At 47.3% G+C, this 20,605-nt stretch overlaps 6 protein-coding genes across 6 annotated transcripts; 4 read left to right on the forward strand and 2 right to left on the reverse strand.

The window, feature by feature from the left end:
* Positions 1 to 631: 631 nt before the first annotated feature.
* Positions 632 to 2,843, forward strand: CH63R_14168 (G-patch domain containing protein; the record flags this gene model as incomplete). The annotated part of the gene is made up of 2 exons (XM_018309142.1): positions 632 to 843; positions 920 to 2,843. The coding sequence occupies 2 exons, from the start codon at positions 632 to 634 to the stop codon at positions 2,841 to 2,843; spliced, it is 2,136 nt and encodes a 711-aa protein (XP_018151460.1).
* Positions 2,844 to 5,197: 2,354 nt separating this feature from the next.
* Positions 5,198 to 5,866, forward strand: CH63R_14169 (Stress response protein Whi2; the record flags this gene model as incomplete). Its single annotated transcript, XM_018309143.1, has 2 exons — positions 5,198 to 5,520; positions 5,578 to 5,866. The coding sequence occupies 2 exons, from the start codon at positions 5,198 to 5,200 to the stop codon at positions 5,864 to 5,866; spliced, it is 612 nt and encodes a 203-aa protein (XP_018151461.1).
* Positions 5,867 to 7,299: 1,433 nt separating this feature from the next.
* Positions 7,300 to 8,872, forward strand: CH63R_14170 (Glucose sorbosone dehydrogenase; the record flags this gene model as incomplete). The annotated part of the gene is made up of 4 exons (XM_018309144.1): positions 7,300 to 7,593; positions 7,658 to 8,213; positions 8,234 to 8,413; positions 8,478 to 8,872. The coding sequence occupies 4 exons, from the start codon at positions 7,300 to 7,302 to the stop codon at positions 8,870 to 8,872; spliced, it is 1,425 nt and encodes a 474-aa protein (XP_018151462.1).
* A 360-nt stretch (positions 8,873 to 9,232) lies between these two features.
* CH63R_14171 (Protein transporter sec-13) lies at positions 9,233 to 10,401 on the reverse strand (the record flags this gene model as incomplete). Its single annotated transcript, XM_018309145.1, has 4 exons — positions 9,233 to 9,980; positions 10,050 to 10,165; positions 10,290 to 10,334; positions 10,396 to 10,401. The coding sequence occupies 4 exons, from the start codon at positions 10,399 to 10,401 to the stop codon at positions 9,233 to 9,235; spliced, it is 915 nt and encodes a 304-aa protein (XP_018151463.1).
* A 795-nt stretch (positions 10,402 to 11,196) lies between these two features.
* Positions 11,197 to 12,494, forward strand: CH63R_14172 (Peroxin 20; the record flags this gene model as incomplete). The annotated part of the gene is made up of 2 exons (XM_018309146.1): positions 11,197 to 11,310; positions 11,376 to 12,494. 2 exons carry the CDS (start codon positions 11,197 to 11,199, stop codon positions 12,492 to 12,494), a joined length of 1,233 nt encoding a protein of 410 aa, XP_018151464.1.
* Positions 12,495 to 13,130: 636 nt separating this feature from the next.
* CH63R_14173 (BZIP transcription factor) lies at positions 13,131 to 14,926 on the reverse strand (the record flags this gene model as incomplete). Its single annotated transcript, XM_018309147.1, has 3 exons — positions 13,131 to 13,846; positions 13,901 to 14,530; positions 14,923 to 14,926. 3 exons carry the CDS (start codon positions 14,924 to 14,926, stop codon positions 13,131 to 13,133), a joined length of 1,350 nt encoding a protein of 449 aa, XP_018151465.1.
* Between the last annotated feature and the right edge of the window lie 5,679 nt (positions 14,927 to 20,605).

Consider the following 20,605-nt stretch of genomic DNA (forward strand, 5'->3'; position numbering starts at 1 on the left):
CTGACACTGAAGGACTGAAGCTAAATTGAATTGGCACCACTAACTGAGGGAGCATCTAGACAAGCATCGTCCTCCGCTCCACCCACTCACTGGCTGACTATTGGAACCCTAAGAGTCAGAGAAAGATATCGGACCGCCTTCCCATGCCCGGGCAGAGAGGGGCTCCGCGTTTGATTTCGGGAACCGAGCGTGGGAAATTGGCAACTTCGCTCCCCAGGAGGGACCGAAAGCGATATCGACTAGTTGAGGTACAAAGTTCCGCGGCGCAGGGTACGTAGACACCTAGGTGCCTAGGCAGGTACTGTAGGTACGAATACTCCGTACAGATAGAGGCTACATTCCTATCGATGTCTTATCGGACTGATAAGATAAAAACAATGCTAGGTGCTTCGCTGCATCGCGTTGTCCGCCTTCTGGCGTTCGAGCAAAGCACCTCGGAATCGAGTCCCACCAGCGGACATTTTTCTCTCCTTCTTCAGTGCACCTGTGCTTGAAATGTGCTGCAGTCACCTCAATCGACGGCTCAAGCTATCATACTCCCGCATAACAAACCCTATTTCTACTCGCCTGCGACACTCTCCACCAACCCAAGTAGCCGCTGTGGTTTGCGCTCATCGTCGCCGTCAACCCCATGTCACATACCAAGAGATCTCATAAGACGTACGAGGCTGACCTATACGAAGATCAACTCGCCGCACATGTCTCCTTCGGCACCCCTTTGCCTCCCCTAGACCCGGACACACGTGACGATGGCTCCTACGTTCCCTTACACAAGCAGCAGGTGAGGGACGAGCATGGGCGGCGGCGCCTTCATGGCGCTTTTACTGGAGGATGGAGCGCAGGGTGAGTTTTTCGTTTGCTTATCAGCCACGGTACATGATTTTACAGCGCCAGTGCAGTGGCTAATGACGCTGTATAGATACTTCAATACTGTCGGATCAAAAGAGGGTTGGACTCCGTCTACCTTCATCTCGAGCCGCACGAACCGACAGAAGGGGAAATCGAATACGTTCCATCACCGGCCAGAGGATTACATGGATGAAGAAGATCTTGCGGACGCCACTGCCACTCAAGAAATCCGGACCACTGATCCCTTTGCAGCCCTTGGGGCTTCTAGCCATGTTGGACGTTACCCTGTTAGGCTGGCTGGCTTAATGAGAAGGCAGTGTGACAGCATGGGTTTCGAGCTTCTGCGGAGGATGGGCTGGAAGGACGGACAAGGCATTGGGCCGAAAGTGCGTCGGAAAGCGCGTTTAGGCGCTTCGGCAAACACTACGACTGCTGCGTCAAACGAAACCCATCTCTTTGCGCCGGACGATGTTGTTATGGTTACTTTCTCTCGCAAGGCCAACCAGCGGGGTTTGGGCTACCGGGAGGAATCTCCGCTCTCGCAGCTCTCCGGGTCTAACAACAATCAATACGGACTACAAAGCCTTGGGGCTGATCTTGACAAAGGGGGTGGCGACTCTGCCAGCGGGCCTCGCCTTTCACTTGGCATGCCTGACAAGAAACAGAAGCAGGCACAACGTGGGGGCTTCGGCGTTGGGATCTTAAACGACACCGGCTCAGATGAAGATGACCCATACGAGATGGGGCCCCGAATATCATATAACCGAACCCTGGGCAGCGACAAGATGAAGAAGAAGCAGTCCACGAGTACCACTGTGGCGGCAAACCCAGCGCTGCGAACAAAACCAGTGTTTGTCTCTAAGTCCGGCTCGGCCAGGGTTCACGTCCAGCCAACATGTCTGGATGGCAAACCGCTGCTGAAAGGCTTTGTCATGGGCCACTCCTCAGAACCCCGAGAAATCAGACAGTCGGTGTCGTGTTATCCCCCCCCAACCATCCCCCCTGAATGGGTGTCAGGGAAACGTCGCATGGACGCCAAACAACCAACGGCGTACGCGTCAACGAAAGATGCCGCAAAGGCTGCTTGTCACGATCCCAGGTCTCGAGCGGCGATTCTAGGCGAACCCGCCCTCCCTGGAAAGTCTGTCTTTGACTACATGTCAACTGCTTCGCGCGAGCGACTGGCTGCGTTCACTGGCCGATCGAATCTCCCACCGGCCAAAGGCGAGGTTCTGCCAGAGCATGGCAAAACAGCCGAGCAGAGGCTGCAGGACAGGCTGCAGAGCATACCCACATTGTCTAAAGAGACGGCTATTGCAGCAATGAGTCGTGGAGCAGGCGCGGGTGGCCCTTATGCAAACGATGAGGCCAAGCGTGCACGTTACCGGCTCTATCTGCAGAGTGCGGCTGGATTTGGTGGCTCAACTCCCACTAAACCTCAAAACATGACGGACAATGACTATATCAAGGAGATTGAGGAGTTTCATGGGTGCGCGCAGCTTTTCAAGCCCATGACAGGATTCATGGCCACCCGGTTCACGACTGCTTCAACGGGAAGCAACGGACCTGGGGATCCAGGGTCCAGCTCGGACTCGAACGTGCAGAAGCTTGTCAGGCCACCCAAGCCAGCAGATCCATTCGAAGAGGCAGCAAAAATGGGCATGTATGGGCGCATGACGAGGCTGACTGAAAATTTCTTCCCGACCAGATTGCTATGCAAGCGCTTCAGTGTCCCGCCACCCGCCCACGTCCAACCCGACCTGGAGCCTGGTGTCTCTTCGGAGACTCGCGGTTCGTTCCATGGACTACCTGCCAGTATAGACATGACAAGGCAGCCGTTAATCTGTGGGATGGACGCAAACGGAGTGGGTGATTTGCCGGGGCCAAAGCCAGCGGACGATGCGTCCAAGACCGGAGACAAGGTCGCCGAGGCCTCGCGGCCAAGTGATGATGTCTTTAAGGCAATTTTTGGTGATAGCAGTGACGAGGAATAATGAAGTAAGTGTCGGCCAATTTTTATTGACTTGCCGTGGTAGCAACAACGGTGACGGCACGCATAGTTGTGTCTAACACGGGAAGCGATTGTGACGTGCTGAGTATCGGCAGAGATTGAATTTGCACACGACTTATCTTTGATTGCTCCCCTGTGATGGTAGCCCAGGGCTATGTGGTGTTGCGCCATAGCAAGGACGCTGTTCGACTATGTTCTCGTCTTGTGGACTTGGGGTTAGAGAACTTGATGGGGAAGTTGGTGACTCCGGCGTCTCTCTTGAGACCGTGACGCCATACAGTGTTCTTTATCCTGGGCCAACTCGAGCTGAGTACCACGCCTCGGTTCAGCACAGTTCAGCTCAAGAAGGTTGCGGGGCATTGCCACTGTCCAAAGCCAAGATCCCAGTACAAGTTGCACAAAGGGAGTTGCTGTCCATGGACAATGTTACCTGCCATTGGACGGGCCTCCTATGTTTCCATGGGCGGTTAGAGCGAACGAAACCTGGCGATGGCGGCGCTTATTGGCTAGCAGAATCCCGGCAAGGCCCACCACAGCTTCCTGGGTGGTGACAGTCACCGTCACAGCGGGGTTTGATAGGACCATGTCAGCAGTTACGTGATCATGGCATAGGGCGACTTGGAATGGTGAGGGTTGCAATTGGTAGTACAAGCAGAAACATTCAATATATCCGAGATCTCGCGCCATCATAATACACCCGTTGGTTCTTGCGGGTTGTAAGGATGATTCAAAGTGAGATGGTAGGTGGCCAAATGACAGGACTACGTACCTGCCTGCCTGTCACCCCGGCTGCCTGGCTCCTCTGGGCACCTCAGCAACACCTTAATTAGCGTGTTGGTAGCGGGCTGTTTTGGAGACTACGATATGAGAGGCTTGGGCGCAATTTGTGGGTCCAGTTAATCCTAGCCCCCATCAAGTACTAGGTATTAACCGCCATCCTTCCATGCTTGTTCAACCTCATCAAACTGCCCTCGCTCCCAATTTCCTCTGGTCATCTTCCCTTTCAGGAAAGCCGCTTGCTCTCTCAGGCCGAAACTACTCTCTTAGCCAGCCGACGTTTTTTCTCCGCCGCACAGTACCCAGTACCTTTGCTAAACGAACCAGTAACCCTCGCGCCTCTCTTCTTGCACTTTCTCATCCTCGCCAACGACGTTGTTTCCATCTTTCTGGGCAGCACCCTCTTCCCCAGCGACCAGCCATTTATTCGCTAAATCGGACAGGAGTCTGGCTCAATTTTCCCACGTCTGTTCGGAAACACGAATCACAAGATACTAACAGCAATTGCGATTGTGTGTTGACCAATCTGCCTTCCGCCCTGCGCTGCCTCCATTGCCCACGATCTGTCATTCAATACCCTCTCGAAACCGCCACCACGTTGCCAGGCTTGCCAGACGCCAGGAACGGGCAGTCCGTGTCCGCCCGGCTTACAGTTCCTCTCCGAGGAGAACAGAGTCCCCGGCCAGAAGAGAACCCAGACCAGAAACGCGACGAAGCCGCTCCAGGAACTGGACTTCGCGCCCAACCACTGCCACCTCAGTATCCCACGTCCGAAGCCTCGACCTCCAGACCGCCGCCTTTCTCTTCTCTATACGTCTCTCCCGCAACCGTCTGGGATTGTGAAAACACCCGTTGCCCAAGTTCTCCAAACGTCACTGGGCCTACATCATCTCTCGTTGCGCCAGCGTATGCGTCTCTAGCCTTCGGTCTCTCAGCGGATCAATCGTCACCATCCCCAAACCCGACTTTGTTCGATCAGACTCTCGTCGAGACAAAGCGTGCGCTTCCTCGGGACACTAAAGGGAGTTCCTCTGTAAAGGTTGACGACGCCGAACCACCGCCCGCATACTCTGAGGGACCTAGTCCACTCCAATCCTTTACTTTTCTGATGGCTACCGCCGGCGGCGCGTCGAGTATCATTACTCAAGTGCAACAAGGGGGGCCGCCCATCAATTCCATAGGAGGTGAGCTCTCTCTCCTTCCTCGTGTACAGTCGTGGCGATGTACTAACGCAAAATCAGATGTCGGCGCCGATGAGACTATTGCCATGGACCTTCGGTAGGTCTTGCTGTTTATATGAACGCTTCCATACGCTGATGCGCAACACTTCCAGGGGAACGAGATTCGTGTTGTCGAGGGACGAACTCTTGACGCTGCCCGAATTCGTACTTCTATCTCTGTTTCCGAACGGGCTTTTTCCCGAGGGACACATGGGTGGGTTCGCTGAGGGTGATGCTGTTCAGGTAGACGTGCGTACAACTCTCTCGAGATCCCTCATGCCACATAGCCTTAGCACACGCTAATACGAGTGAGTAGTATGATCCCGCATCGTTGCAGTACATGCTCGACTTTTTCCGAACCGTTGCGCAGTCGATACCTGTAGACGTGTCTCCAAGTGTTTCGCAGGAGGAAGAGGCCACTACTGGAGATGCTATGGGCCCAAGGGATGACTCGTCAAAGAGGGCGGGCATTATCGTTTTGAGAGAGGACCTCGACTTCTATGTCATCCCCCCACGGGCTGACATTACACAGTCCGAGATGATGGAAGTCAAGAGAGCCGCGGGCAAGGCCCTTCTCCAGCAGAATGGCATCTTTTCGGGTCTAAAGCGGAGCGATGAACCAGGCACTACGGAAGCTCACCTCATCGAGATGTTGACAGCGGGGTAAGCTTTCCAACCTACAAACGGAAGCAGAACACGGACTGGAAACTTACTGAGCAGTAGTGGATTTCACCACGACGACAGCTGGGGTCATCGGGCAGGCGAACCGAACAAAGCAGTCGTCTGCAGTTTAGCCTTGGCACGTCTACGCAGCGATATTCGAGGTAACGAAATGGGCAGCAACGCCGTCGGCATGGCGCAGAAGCTGCTCCTTTTCTGGCGTAAGCCTGCGAGGCGTTGCTGGTGGGAAGGCGTCGAGCTTGAAAACGTCGAGGGAGTCCAGGGCAAGCTCAAGGTCTGGATCAGACGCGTTTGGACCCTGGAAATGAGCGTCATTGGCCTCCGATGAGCTCGGCTGGCTTGAACATGGGTCATCTTTGATGCCAAGAAGGTGGTGGAACCGGCGTCATGGTATAGCGCTAGATGTCTTTGCGGTCACATTTTGTTTGGTTTCTTTCGTCTAATCTGTGTACACAGTCGAGCACGCATAGACAAGACGCTTATTGGACTTCGTCGATCCTGTGTATCGGTATCAATCATTTCTATGGCGGAACATGTCAAGCCTGGAGTGCATAATCACCCTAATCCAGAATTAGCCACGGCAAGTCCAATGGGTATGTTTGTGCATCGTTTGCCCTTTCGCTGAGGCGTGCTTTCTCACACAGAGATGGTCTCCGCATTTTAGATAATGCGCGGAGACAAGCTGCAGTCCCAAGCGATGACATTCTTGACAAAGATCTTCGCACATACGATTGAGGCGGCCATCGTGGGAACAGAAGATATCTGCTCAGCCCAAGCCGAACTTAAATCACTGCTTGGTGACCCGACATGGCAAACAGTTGTGGGACGAGTTGCGGGACGTTGGAGGCGGGGGATGGCCGGGTGGCCCGCTTCGGAGAAGTGGTCCGGCCCGGTCGGTGGGCCTTATCCATCCATCGGGAGATGATAGCAATGCCATTCCTATCAAGTTATGCTAGCTGCTGGCTTAGATGAAATACGAATTTGATGTCTGGGCTTGCGGGCGGCTGACAGAGAATATGACATAATGGGTTGCCCTCGCCCCAATACTCTGATTCGGATTCCTTTGGCAATGAAGTGATGAAGACACGCCAACGGAGAGGCCACCGGCCAACCATCTCGCCGTGTTTCAGCCTAGATAGGTAACCTCCCCCTCGCTACATTACCACAGGTACTCGGCCAGGAGACACGATAGGTTGTTCTCAATGATCGGTATGTAATTGACTTGTAGCCTGCAATTAGGTTGTGTGCATTGGCCTTTTCGTTCCAGGCACAGCGTCGCCAATTAGAACCGTACGCGGGGCCTCCGTTCCGACATCTTGGACGGCCAGCCACCGTCGTCATCCGAAGTAGTTTTCTTTCGATTCCCCTCTCGTCACTTATAGTACCTTGGTACTCAGAGGGCACCATAAGCTTGTTTCTTTGGACAATTGCAATAAGCTGTCTACCGCCTGCCTTACACAAATCGCTCCTAGAACCCAGTATTTGGAGAATGAGGACCGCAGAAGTGTTCCGGGTTCCGGCTAAGCCCGCTCTGTGTTACAACTAATGTTGGCTGTCTGCTTCTGGCCGAGTCCTTGGTCTACAGAGCGTTGAAGGACTGCATCGCCACGTCCTCCGTCTAACGAAAACGGTGGTCCATTTCCGCTGCGTTACGCCCCGGCCACGAACACTTTCCTAGGACGCACAAGTATTCTTGCGCCTTGTTGCTGCCATCTTTTGACTAACACATTACATCTCGTCACCTGTGTAGTTTCCTTGAATATGACTTCTCTGCTCGTTCTGGTTTCTCTCGCTATAACTCAACTACTGTCGACATTGGCGCAGGAGTGCAGAAATCAATTGAAGCCTGTCTACAGAACCCCCATTGCTGCCGATGGCTGGACGTTCCGTCTTGTTTCCAATGGCTTTGACCGACCTCGGAGCATTCTCTTCGACCACCTAGGGGCGATTCTACTCGTCGACGCCAGATCCGGAATCAAGCATTTAAGGCTGACTGACGATGGAGGCACCTGTTTGTATGTTGCCGAGGAGCGAATAGTCATCGAGTCACTCGATGTGAGACAATATCATTACTCTAGGTCAAAGAGTCGGCTAACGTGATATGCCCCTCCGCTCGAAGCTCAACCACGGAATAGCACTATCGCCCGATGGCAAAACACTCTACGCCTCAACAGTTGACAAGGTCTACGCCTGGTCCTACGATGCCATAGAAGGAGTCGTCAATGACTCCAATAGAACGCTCGTCGCGAACATGAGCAACACTGGCCATACGACGCGAACTTTACCACTGTCTAACAAGAAACCGGGTATCATATTGGTATCAAGGGGTAGTGCGGCTAATATCGACCAAGATGCCGCCAGGCAAGAAACTGGCCACTCTCAGCTCCGTGCTTTCGACATTGGCAACCTCGGCGAGAACTCGCAGCCATTCGACTTTACCATCCACGGCACTATGCTAGAATGGGGGCTCCGGAACTCCGTAGGTATAGCAGAGGAGCCCGTTACCGGTGGCATTTGGACAGTCGAGAATTCGGCCGATCAGTTGAGGAGGAACGGTGTCGATATACACCGAGACAATCCCGCGGAAGAGCTCAACTTCCACGGCTACCTCGACAACTCTGCTGAGAAGAGGAGCAGGGGGGTAACTACGGCTACCCAAACTGCTTTGCGCTGTGGTCAACCGAAGACTTTCCAGACAAAGGCGGCATGAACACCGGAGAACAGTTTACTCTAACCTCATTGCGCACTCTCAACGACACGACATGCGCCTTCAGCCACGTCCCGCCGAGGTTATCTTTCCAAGCACACACCGCACCGTTAGACATCAAGTTCACGCCCAGCGGCTCCGAGGCATTTGTTACGTTCCATGGCAGCTGTGAGTCAAGAAGAGAACCGAGCTACGGCGACTGAATGGAGTCGAAGGGCTGACACATGTTTAGGGAATCGAGATGAACCAGTTGGCTACAAACTGTCTAGCATACCCTTTACAAATGGAATGCCCACCGAACCTGCGGACAGCCGAACGCCGCTTACCGACGTATTAACCAATGCGGACATCAACGATTGCCCAGACAACTACTTTCGACCAGTAGGGCTTGCATGGGACAGCCGGCAGAGGCTGTTCATGACATCCGATGCCACGGGAGAGCTATACGTTCTTCAACGAACCGATGTTTTAGCTTCAGCGAGCTCCCCAGCAGTACCTATCTCAACTTCGTCGCAAGGCACCCCAGAAGTCCCGTCTAGCCCTATATTTGTTGGCGGCCTCGCAATGTCGGCAGCACTTGCCCTTGGCGGATTCGGCATCTTCGGCTTTCCCCTAGGCTTAAGATGAAGCGAGTCGGGCACACTGGCTGGGTGTCATGCAACATGTTAGGCGGGGGCCAGAATGATGGAACTAAAGTACGAGGGGGCAAAACCGTGGTTTGGATCTCACCACAGATCCAGAGACCTCTCGTTGACTAGGGCCAATATCTGCAGCATCAAGTAATTAAATTGTCTACGAATGTATTGGCTACACAAACTTGATCCTGTCAGATATTTCACATTAACCGACGAGAATGCTTCAAAAACAAAAAGCACAGGTATATCAGCCCTAAAACGACGTCAAGTACAGGAGGTCTATTGCGTTTTGACCCAACTATGCCCTATTTTGCCGCGAACGCCTTGCTAGTGATGCCACATTGACATCTGATCACTCCTCAATGCTCTTGACACACTCCCACTCGCCTCGGAGGTTCTCCTTCCACAGTGATACCTTGTTATCACCACCGCTCACTGCCAGAACGTTACCGCTCAGGGACCAGCTGACTCTCCAGACGGCAGCATCGAAGTTGAGAATTTTATGGGTCCACTGTCCTGTGCTCGATGAATCCGAGGTCCAGATGCGAACCGTCTTGTCCTGGGACGCTGAGGCAATGTAGGACTTCTGCAGGACTGTCGGTGACCACGCAACGTCACGAACCCAATCGGTATGGCCCTCGAGCGGCTCCAATTCCTGTTTGTACGACTGCGAAGCTGAATCAAAGACCCAGATCTTGAGCAGGTTGTCACAGCCACCTGTAACAAAACGTCTCACACCTGCCGAGCCGGGTCCGGGAGAGCTGCTGACGATGCTTCCGGGTGCCGTCGCTGGGGCCCACGAGACAGAGTTGACGCCCAGGCCATGCGCCGGGAAGCTGACATGGTCGAAGCTGTTGTCGCGAAACTCAAGAATGCTGACATTGCCGTCCGAGGAGGCACAGGCCAGTAGACAGCCGGACTCGTGTGGTGACCATGAAACTGTGTTAACGGAGGCCTTGTGAAGGGCGAAGTCGAAGATCTTTTGCCACTGGTTATTCTGCTCCCTCCAGATAAAGACCTTGCCATCGTAGCCGGCCGAGGCCAGAATATTTCCGTATTTAGGGTGCGCCCACGAAACGCACCAAACAGCACCATCGTGACTGTCGCAAGATCAGTAGGAAGAGCAAGCATATGACGCAGTCCAAAGGGTTCTGAAGTGGTGGCCCTACCCTTTGAGTGTCTCGACGAGTCGCTGGGAATCTCCCTCTACTTCGAATATTTTAATGGTCCGGTCGCTTGAGCACGTCGCGAGTCGGCGACCGTAATAATCGAGGACGGCATCGTGCTGTGCGGCAGTACGATTAGTCCGGGTGAACGGTAGGATTTTGGCGGAGACGGTGTGACCGTTAGGGTATCGGAGCCGCGATGCTTGGTTTAAGAGAGGGAAATAGGATTGGAGAAACGCGTACAATCATATCATCGTGGCCGGAGTTCGATATAACCTGGGCAGAAGCCTACAATTCGCATGTCAGTGCAATCCGTGCAATAGAAAGCTGCAGAAATAATGAAACATACCATCATGGAAGGAAATGTCCCAGGGGGATTCGTCAGCAATTCGCGGGGTTTCGTTTGATTTGAGTTGATCTAATGAAAGTCGGGAAGAATTACAACGACATGCGATGAGTAGCAAAGTGTTAAACGCAGGGACCGCGTCAATCGAGGAGCCACCTTTCAAGAGCTCCTCCCTTCAAGCTGGCCTTAGCTGGAGATCCAGTACTCTACAGTGCTTGTTCCTGTCCGGTACTGTACGTACCTCAGTAGCGGTGCCGGCTGTAGGCATGAACTTTCCTGGCAGGCGGTCTGATTGCGTCCTCAATGGCCTAATCCGGGCTGGATTAGGCATCTTCCGCCTTGCTTCGAACAGTAAGCACGTGATTTTCTGCTTCTCATCCACTTACCTAGCTCGAGACTTGGACACCGAGGGGCATGCACCACAAAAGGTACGTACATGCCGATGCCGAGGTATATGCAGTTCGTTAGACTCGGTCACAAGGGATCACGCATCGCCACAACTCTCCAAATATACTACTTTCCTAGACGGCATCATACTATACCTTGCATGTCGACCCTCTCCTGCCCGCAATAGAGAGTTTCATTCTGACTGACTATTCAACCTTTGCAACTGGATGCTACTCTTGGACCTGTCCACCGCTTAGCACACTGCTCCCAGACTTTCCGGTACCATCCTCCGTTCTACCCAACCCTATGTTACATCAGCCTCTGGAGAGATCGAACTTTATAGTTTTATGTTTCTTCGATACCGATTCGTTTTGAGCTGCCTTGACCATCAAATCTCTTGTTCTCGATAACACCACAATGGCCGACAGTTCCTGTAGCGGCTCTACGCCGTTCAAGAGCCTTGTCGAGCACGGCGCAGAGGATAGAACCCTACACCGGGATCGTTTCGCCAGAGCTTCTGGTACTCAGCAGGTAAGACATATTCTTTTCAGGGTGGGTATACATACCCATCATCACTCTTCTAATTGAAAACCCAGGCTTTTCGATCTACCGGGTTAGACCCCTCGGCGCAGGCGCAAGCGCACTTTGGCGCATTTCTTGGTACAACCGAACCTGTCCAAGTAGGACCAGGCACGCTTCCGGCCTATGCCTCCTCCTCCTCTATCTTGAGCCCCTTCCAGCACATACAAACATCTCGGATGCCAATTACTCAGCACAGTCATCGTTTCACTCCCGACTCCTTTCGATCTGCATCTCCCCAAGTACCGAGTGCAGCTGCCACGGCAACGGCGCATGTAGCAGACCAACACAATCATGTCGCACATCCGTCGACAAGGACATCTAGCTGGGCACAAGACTTCGCAAGGTTCTCAGGGGGGGTTCCGAATGCCGACAGTCAGGTGTCCGGTCTCTCTGCCATACACCATTACTCACCAGCTCCAGTTGGATTCAAACATGGAATGATATCCCTGCAACCTGGACCGTCCTTTTTTCGTTCGGTTAGTGGCAGCGCTGCCCTCAACAATGCGGCCAGCGCTGAGACTGACTTTGATGTCGAAATGGATCGGTGGATGGCAGCTCACGGAGACGGTCGGATGGAGGATGTGGATGCCGTTATGGAACAGATTGCGCGAGAACTAGAACAAGATCAGCAACCCGGGACTACCGACCAGAAGTCTAGCGACCGCTTTGATGCTTCAGAATTAACCGCAACATCTGCAACAAGCGTCCCCTTGGAGGAAACAGGGCAACGCACGCGATCCACTCCTGTCACAGAGGCATCTCATCAACAAGTGAATGAGAGACACGGCGTGTCTGACACAAGTGGCATTGCTAAAGCAGGAATCACGAGTCTTCCGGAGCAATTGCCCGACCTGTCGCGACTTGGCCTTGACGAAGCTTCTGAAAGGACAGCGACCGAGCCTGCAGAACAAGGCCAGTCACAGTCGGAGATATCGGAAGCTGCAAGACAGATATTGGAGTCGGTTCAACATGAGCAAGGAGACAAGTGGAAAAATTCCCGTTTTCTTTTACTCATGAAGGATTTTCGGGACGGCAATAAGGATATCGTCAACAATGAAATTTTAGACACAAGCGCAGGCGGCGAAGGCCAACGCAGCGCTGGGTCAGGGTTGCCTCATCAAACGCGACGCTGAGGATTGATTTTACTTCACAGGCTCTCTAGCTGAACAGAGAAGGCTATCGCGAGGGTTTTTTTCTTCTTCACCGTTCGTACAATTCGCCGAAGCAACCGGCCTAAGTTAGGCTTCAGTCTGTGGTGTGGCATGCACAGCAGAACCCCTCAGTGGAACACCGACAGGGTACCCTCATGATGCATGGCAGCCCAAGCTTGCAGTATATTGTTTTTGCGGCTCGAATAGTGTCCCATCCTTCAGCAATCTCACGTCGGCAAGCAGCAGAAATTCAGCAGCATGCGAATACACGTTGGTGTAAATTCATCCTCCCACATTGAATCCATGACTTGTCTATACGTTATTACGCAAGTATACCGCTTTCGATATTAGCATTTTGAGAGGTACAACACAATGGTGTGGGCGAGACCAGGGCGGAATGCACCAAGATGGACGATGAGGCGTTGTAACAATGTCAGGGCAAGGATGAAAGCTTTGGGAGTAGAGTCATGCTAATCAACTACAAAACAGACTAAGTGAACTGCCCTAGGAAAGAGCAGCGATCCCCCCTGGAAAAGGAGACCCCGCATGAACAAACAAAAGGAAACAACTCGATGTAGTACAATTCCCTCCAGTTCACCCTCAAGGTTATCCTCACGCTTAAGAACGCCCTAGAGCGATATTCTTCCAGTGATCGCGCTCGACCTCCAGTTTGCGAATCTTCTCCTCCAGATCCTCAAACCGCTGCGCCTTGCGCTCACGAGACTTGCGGGCAGCCAGAGTGTTCCTAGCTCGCTTCATAGCAATAGTGTCATGGGGGTCCTCAACAATGATAGGAGGCAGTGGCTTGTCCCGCCGACGCGAACTGACACCAGAAACAGAAGAGTGCCGTGCAGAGCCGGATGGAGAAGAGTTGGCAGACTTGCGACGTCCCGAGGTAGACGGAAACTCGACAGCCTCAAGATCTTCGGTATGAGTAGCAGGTGACTTGCCATTACGATGCTGATTGTCGCTGGCATCATCCTTAGCGGCCGGCGCGGTTTCTTGTGGAAACAACGGGAACCAAGGATCAGCGGAGCCATTGTCAAAGTCGCCAGAACCGAATTCTCCGGTGCCGAAATTAGGAGATACGTCGTAGCTCTCATTGAAATCGGGTGACTCGTTATAAATAGAAGGCGATGTCAAAGCCGTTAAAGCCGTCGAGTTTGGAGCTGACATGAAAGGCTCCTGAATGAGTAGATCCTGGGGAGAAACAGTACCCAGATGGCTAGCACCTGACGTACTCCCGCCCATATCAAAAACAGAGGGCATCGCAGGCGACGAGTATGTGGTAGAAGCACCACCCTCGAAGCCGGTGAAGTCGTCAAGATCGAGATCTGGAATGTGTAAGCAACCGCTGTGCGCAGTGACTGGGGGTTAGGATAGCATACCCTGCAGGTCCATGTTTGGAGTGGTTTTGCTGTGGCTACTATGGGGAAACAACGGTACGGGTGGGCGGTGTCGACGATTCAAGGCAGCCGAAGACGACGGAGCGGATGAAGCGTAGAACTGATCTGATTGAGAAGAATACACCTGAGAGGACCGAGAATGTTGACGAGGACCAATAGCCTGGATTTGGGCTACTCGCTGGTTTTGATGAGACAGAATACGCCCTTGTGGCAGATGCTGGTGCTGGTGCTGGCGAAGGTGGTGAGACGAGTGACGACGTTGGTTGGAACCAAAGGCTGCTTGCGCGGCTAAGCGTCTAGGTTGACTGGTGCGAGGCTGGTCGAACAAGACGAAGTCCTGTTGAAGGGGCGTATGCTGTGGGCTGAGTTGTTGATGCGCGGGTAGTGCCGGCAGGCTGGGTGAACTGGAGGGAAGCCATGATGATTGGGAATCCGTGGTGAAGACTGGAAAGTCTTGCGGTTGAATCGTTGCGGGGGAATGACTTGAGCTAAAGCTTTGGGCTATAGTGAAGTTCAGATCGACCTGGTGAGGTTGAGCTGAAGGGTGGAATTGAGCGGGGGGGGTTGTTGTGTGAATGTTGTGAATGTTTTTGAACTGGGAAATAGTGACGACTGGGGATCGTTGATTTAACGCATGGTTGCTGGCCACTGGGGCGATTTCGATTGTGCTTGGATGTTGGGATAGTATGTTGGCGATGTTGTTGTGAAAGAGTAAGAAAAGGGGAAGTGAGTGGGCGAAAGCGTGGAGGGATTAGCGACTTTTTGTAGCCTGCCAGGCAACTACAGACTAAAACGACTGAGAAAGTACCCTCAATCGGCAGATGGATCGAAGGGCGCGATTGGCAAAGCCCTCTATTCGGCTACTTTCAAGGTACAGTAAGCACGAGTACCTGGGCTAGGGTTTTGAGGGTAAAAGTCAACTAACATATACAATGTCTAGATGTAATAGGGTAGTTTACTCCGCAGACTGTGTAATCCCTGTTCCGAAGCAATGTGTGACTCACACATTATGACGCTAACCTGTTCCTGGCCTGGTTCTGCGCACACGAACTTGGCTGCCTGGCAAAAGTTTTAAGTAATTAGTCATTACTTACTTACCCCCTTCTTTACTTATAAAAGAAGTTAAAATTTTATATAAGCTTTTACAGTTAATAGTTCTTATTATAGATACTAAAGTTAGAATAGGCTAGTAAATTCTTATATAATTAAAATTATATAATAAAATAAGTAGAATAAATAAAATAGATAAAATAAACTAGCTATTCTTATAAAAGTAGAGTAAATAAAAAGAAGCTATAGAAAGAATAACTACTATTTAAATACTATAAACTTCTTATTATTCTAACTAGGAAGAGTAAAGTATAGTATTTTAAAAAATATATAACGTACACGCATAGCGAGTCGGCCAACATAGCGAGCCGGCCACTCCTTATCGCTAGAAAAAGCCCCTTTTCTAACTATTTATTAAAAAGTAGATTCTTAACTAATAAAGACCTAGTTTTTAGCATTAGATAACGATAAGAGTTAGATTTTAAGAAATAATAGTATTAAAATTATTATCTCTTTCTAGCCTATATTACTAAGCTTACCTCTTATCTAGGCCTCTAGATAAGAGGATTACTAAGAACCTAGGGTTAGGAAGAGACCATAATTTCTACAATATTATTTCTTAAAATCTAACTCTTATCGTTATCTAATACTAAAAACTAGGTCTTTATTAGTTAAGAATCTACTTTTTAATAAATAGTTAGAAAAGGGGCTTTTTCTAGCGATAAGGAGTGGCCGGCTCGCTATGTTGGCCGACTCGCTATGCGTGTACGTTAATATATATATATAGTAAGTAGCCTATTTCCTTATTGTATGCAAAACCCCTAATTTTTAACTATTTATTAAAAGTCTATTTTAAGCTTTAAAACTATAGGGTTTTAACTCTTAGTATTTAATAAGAGTTATATTATAGGAAATAATATTCTAGAAATTCTAATCTACCTTACTATATATACTAGACTACGTAAGCTACTTTATCTAGAGGCTTAATGAGAGATCTAGGAATAAGTATTGAGTGAGAATTTCTAGAATATTATTTCCTATAATATAACTCTTATTAAATACTAATAGTTAAAACCCTATAGTTTTTAGGCTTAGAATAGACTTTTAATAAATAGTTAAACACTAGGGGTTTTGCATACAATAAGGAAATAGTCTACTTACTATAATAGGCTACTTACTATATATATATATTACTATAAATATATTATATAATAATGTACATGCATAGTGAGCGGATCAACATAGTGAGCGGATCACTTTCCCCTTCTTTCTTACCTTTCCTCCTTACAACAACTTTCCTCTACGCACGACTATGGAATCCTCCTCAAATGAAAGCCGCATTATTCTTGCACTTAAAGCTATCCAAAAAGACCCAAAACTATCCGTACGAAAAGCAGCCTCTATCTACAAGATCCCATTCTCAACCCTTAACTACCGACGCATCGGACGACTACCACGACAAGAAACGCGATCGAAATCAATGAAGATGACTGAGCTAGAAGAAACAGTGATTCTTGAACGAGTTATTGACCTAATCGATCGAGGATTTCCACCGCGACTTGACGACGTACGAGATATGGCTGATTGCCTCCTTGACGAACGCGACGCGACGCGTGTTGGACCCCGATGGGCAGAGAACTTCGTACGACGTCAACCACAACTAAAGACGCGTTTTCGACGTAGAATCGACTATCAGAGGGCATTAGCTGAGGATCCTGCAATTGTGCAGGCCTGGTTTGCCCTCGTACGAAACACAATCGCAAAGTACGGAATCCACGATGACGATATCTACAATTTTGATGAGACAGGCTTCTTGATGGGAATGCTGTCGCACGCAAAGGTTGTTACAACTTCCGACCGTAAGGGAAGGCCTCGTACGAAGCAGCCTGGCAATCGCGAATGGGTTTCTGTCATTCAGGGCGTATGTGCAGATGGCTGGGCGCTGCCTCCGTACGTCATCGTCAAGGGCAAATATCACCTCCTCTCGTGGTATACCAATGGCCAATTCCCACCCCAATGGCGCGTCCACCCTAGCGAAAATGGATGGACTACAAATGAGATTGGCCTAGATTGGCTACAGCATTTTGAAAAGTGCACAAAGTCTCGTACGAAGGGTGCTTTCCGGCTCCTAATCCTTGATGGCCACAACAGCCACAAGTCCACCAAGTTTGACGATTACTGCAAGGAACACAGCATTATTGCTCTTTGCATGCCTCCCCATTCATCGCACGAGCTCCAGCCTCTTGATGTTGGCTGTTTTAGTCCACTAAAGGCGTCGTACGGCAAGGAAATTGAGAAAATGATGCGGATGCAGATTACGCACATTACTAAGGACGATTTCTTTCCTGCCTTTAAGGCAGCCTTTTTTACTTCAATGGGTGAAGAAAACGTACGAGCTGGCTTTAGACAGGCTGGCCTTGTCCCTTTTAACCCAGAAGTAGTTATTTCCCGGCTGGATTTCAAGCCAAAGACGCCAACACCATCCAACTCACGCCCAAGCAGCCAGGGCTCCTGGGACCCAAAGACACCAACTACAGCACATGACGCCGTACGAAGCTCTGCATCACTTAAGAAAAGGATTACTAGTCATCAACATAGCTCACCAACCCATTTGTACGAAGTAGTTGACTTGCAGGCTAAAGGTATTAGCAAGTTAGCACACAAACTAGCTCTTGTTGAAGCTGAGTGCCGTGGGCTTCGTACGGCAAATGAGATACTAAGCAAGCGTCGGAGGGCTAAAAAAACCCAACTACGTCTTGGAGGGTCCCTTAATGCAGCTGAAGCAGAGGCAATCCGGGTAGAGAAGGGTATTGTTGATGCTGGAGGCGAAAATGTGCGTCAGGAGGGAGCTCGTACAGAGGGGGGTGAATTGCGCGGTCGGCGATGTGGCAATTGCGGAAAGACTGGACATAACGTACGAACATGTCAGGTAGTTTGGGAGACCTCTGAAGAAGAGGATGATAAGTAGTTTTAATTGATTTCGTACGATGCTGCTGAATTAACTTACAATAATAGTAGGAAGGTAGAGAAAGGTGATCCGCTCACTATGTTGATCCGCTCACTATGCATGTACGTTATATATATTAAGATAGATAGAAGTTATATTGCAAAGAATATTATTAATATTATTAGCTAGAAGAGATTTTACATATAGACTTAAGCTAAAATTAATAAAATTACTAATAAGTACTAATTATTTAAAATCCTCCTTAATAATAAGGCCTTTACTAATAATATTTAAGGAGGCTAGCCTATTATAATTAGTTAATAAAACCCCTTATATAATTATAATAGACCTCCTCCTCCTTCTCTAATAGACTTATTAATAAATACCCTCCTCTATTATTATTAATATAATTTTACTCTTAATAATTAAATGCCTCCTTTAAAGTAGCTTACTAATTTAATAAAGCTATATATAAATAAAATAAAATATAGTAGAGGGATATATAATATTTTTAATTTAAAAATACTTATTTTTTATAATAACTATTCTAAGGCTAGTATACTATAGAGGCACTTTACTAGTACCTTCTCTATTATACTCTACAATAAGGCCTTAGCTTTCTATTTTAATTACTTTTATAATAATTAGGCCCCTATTAATTTTTATACAATAGTTTATTATATAAAGCTATACTTTAAGACTAAGGAAAGCTATTAGGCCTATTTTACTAAGTAGTATAATACTACTTTTAATTGCATTATTATTAATAATTTAAGTAAGTTAAAAATAGAAGTACTTAAAGTAATACTTAATAAGCTTATTACTATTTAATAAGCTCTCCTAATTATATATAATACTAAAGATTCTCTTTAACTTTAAGTACTTAATACTTACTATAGTATTAAGGCTTATAAATTAGCTCTATTTAGCTTAATACTTATATATAAAGGAGTCTATAGTTAACTCTAATTAGTAATTAGTATATTAATAGTAATTAATACTAGCTCTTATTACTTTATAAGTAATATACTCCCTACTAATAGGGCTACTAAAAATTAATACTTTACTAATTAAAAGTTTAATAGTAATAGTAAAAATACTTAATTTAAGTACTCTTAATTATTATTTTAAGGAGGTAAAATAGGCAATTAGAGCTCCCTTCTAATTACAATAAAGAAGTATTATATTTATAAGAAATAAAGCTCCTAATTAATAAAGTATACAGTAGAGGAAAGGCAAAAAGTATATACTAACTTTAAGAGTAATACTAATATATATAATACCTTAATTTCTATATATAACTACTTCCTTATATAGTATAAAGGTATAAAGGACTTTAATACTCTAAATAAGCCTTTAATATAGTACCTTTAAGTAATTAAGGCTAATATTAGTAATAATAATAAGAGTAAATCCTTCTTTACTTTATTCTTTAATACTACCTCTAATAGTAACCTTATCTCTATAGCCCTAGCTAATTAATTAACTTTTTATATATTAATAAAGAATAACTATTACTAATAATATAAAGAATTTAATACCTTTACTCTTAAAGGCTATTATAACTCTTTAATCTTTCATAGTATTATACTAGACTTAAGTACTATAAGCTTCTCTATAGTAAGCTACTCTTAATACCTTACTCTTTAATAGGCCTTACTAATTATTATAATAATAACTCTACTAACTAAAACTATTAACGTACACGCATAGCGAGTCGGCCAACATAGCGAGCCGGCCACTCCTTATCGCTAGAAAAAGCCCCTTTTCTAACTATTTATTAAAAAGTAGATTCTTAACTAATAAAGACCTAGTTTTTAGCATTAGATAACGATAAGAGTTAGATTTTAAGAAATAATAGTATTAAAATTATTATCTCTTTCTAGCCTATATTACTAAGCTTACCTCTTATCTAGGCCTCTAGATAAGAGGATTACTAAGAACCTAGGGTTAGGAAGAGACAATAATTTCTACAATATTATTTCTTAAAATCTAACTCTTATCGTTATCTAATACTAAAAACTAGGTCTTTATTAGTTAAGAATCTACTTTTTAATAAATAGTTAGAAAAGGGGCTTTTTCTAGCGATAAGGAGTGGCCGGCTCGCTATGTTGGCCGACTCGCTATGCGTGTACGTTATTTAATTTAGTAGTAGTAATTCCCTTATATTTATAAGTATTATTATTATTCTAATTCTAATTATTAAAATCCCTTTTTATATTATTTTATTAAATACCCCCTTCCTTTTCTACTTTAAGAATATAAACTAACTTAGTGTATATTTTAATAATTTTTATAATATTCTTTAGTAAAGTAATACTACTATACTTATTGTATAAAAATAGAGCTACTTTTAAATACTTCTTAAGTATTAAAAGGAGTAATTCCTTTTTTATAATAACTTTATAGAGGGCGAATTATAATACCTCTATTATTAATTTAGCTATTTCTCTATTAATTAGCTTTATAAAGTACTATAATAGGCTAACTACTTAATTAAAAGAAAATTACTTAAAGAACTAATTAAAGTCTACTAATACTACTAACTTTATACTCCTACTCCCTTATAATTTAAATTTACTCTTTATAATAATTATTACTTTAAATTTAAAGTTATTATTAATATTATATATATTAAGGGTAATTACTCTATTCTTTATATTATTAATACTACTATATTCTTTAATGTA

Source organism: Colletotrichum higginsianum, chromosome 10 (assembly GCF_001672515.1).
Source record: "Colletotrichum higginsianum IMI 349063 chromosome 10, whole genome shotgun sequence".
In the NCBI taxonomy this organism is placed as follows: Eukaryota; Fungi; Ascomycota; class Sordariomycetes; order Glomerellales; family Glomerellaceae; genus Colletotrichum; species Colletotrichum higginsianum.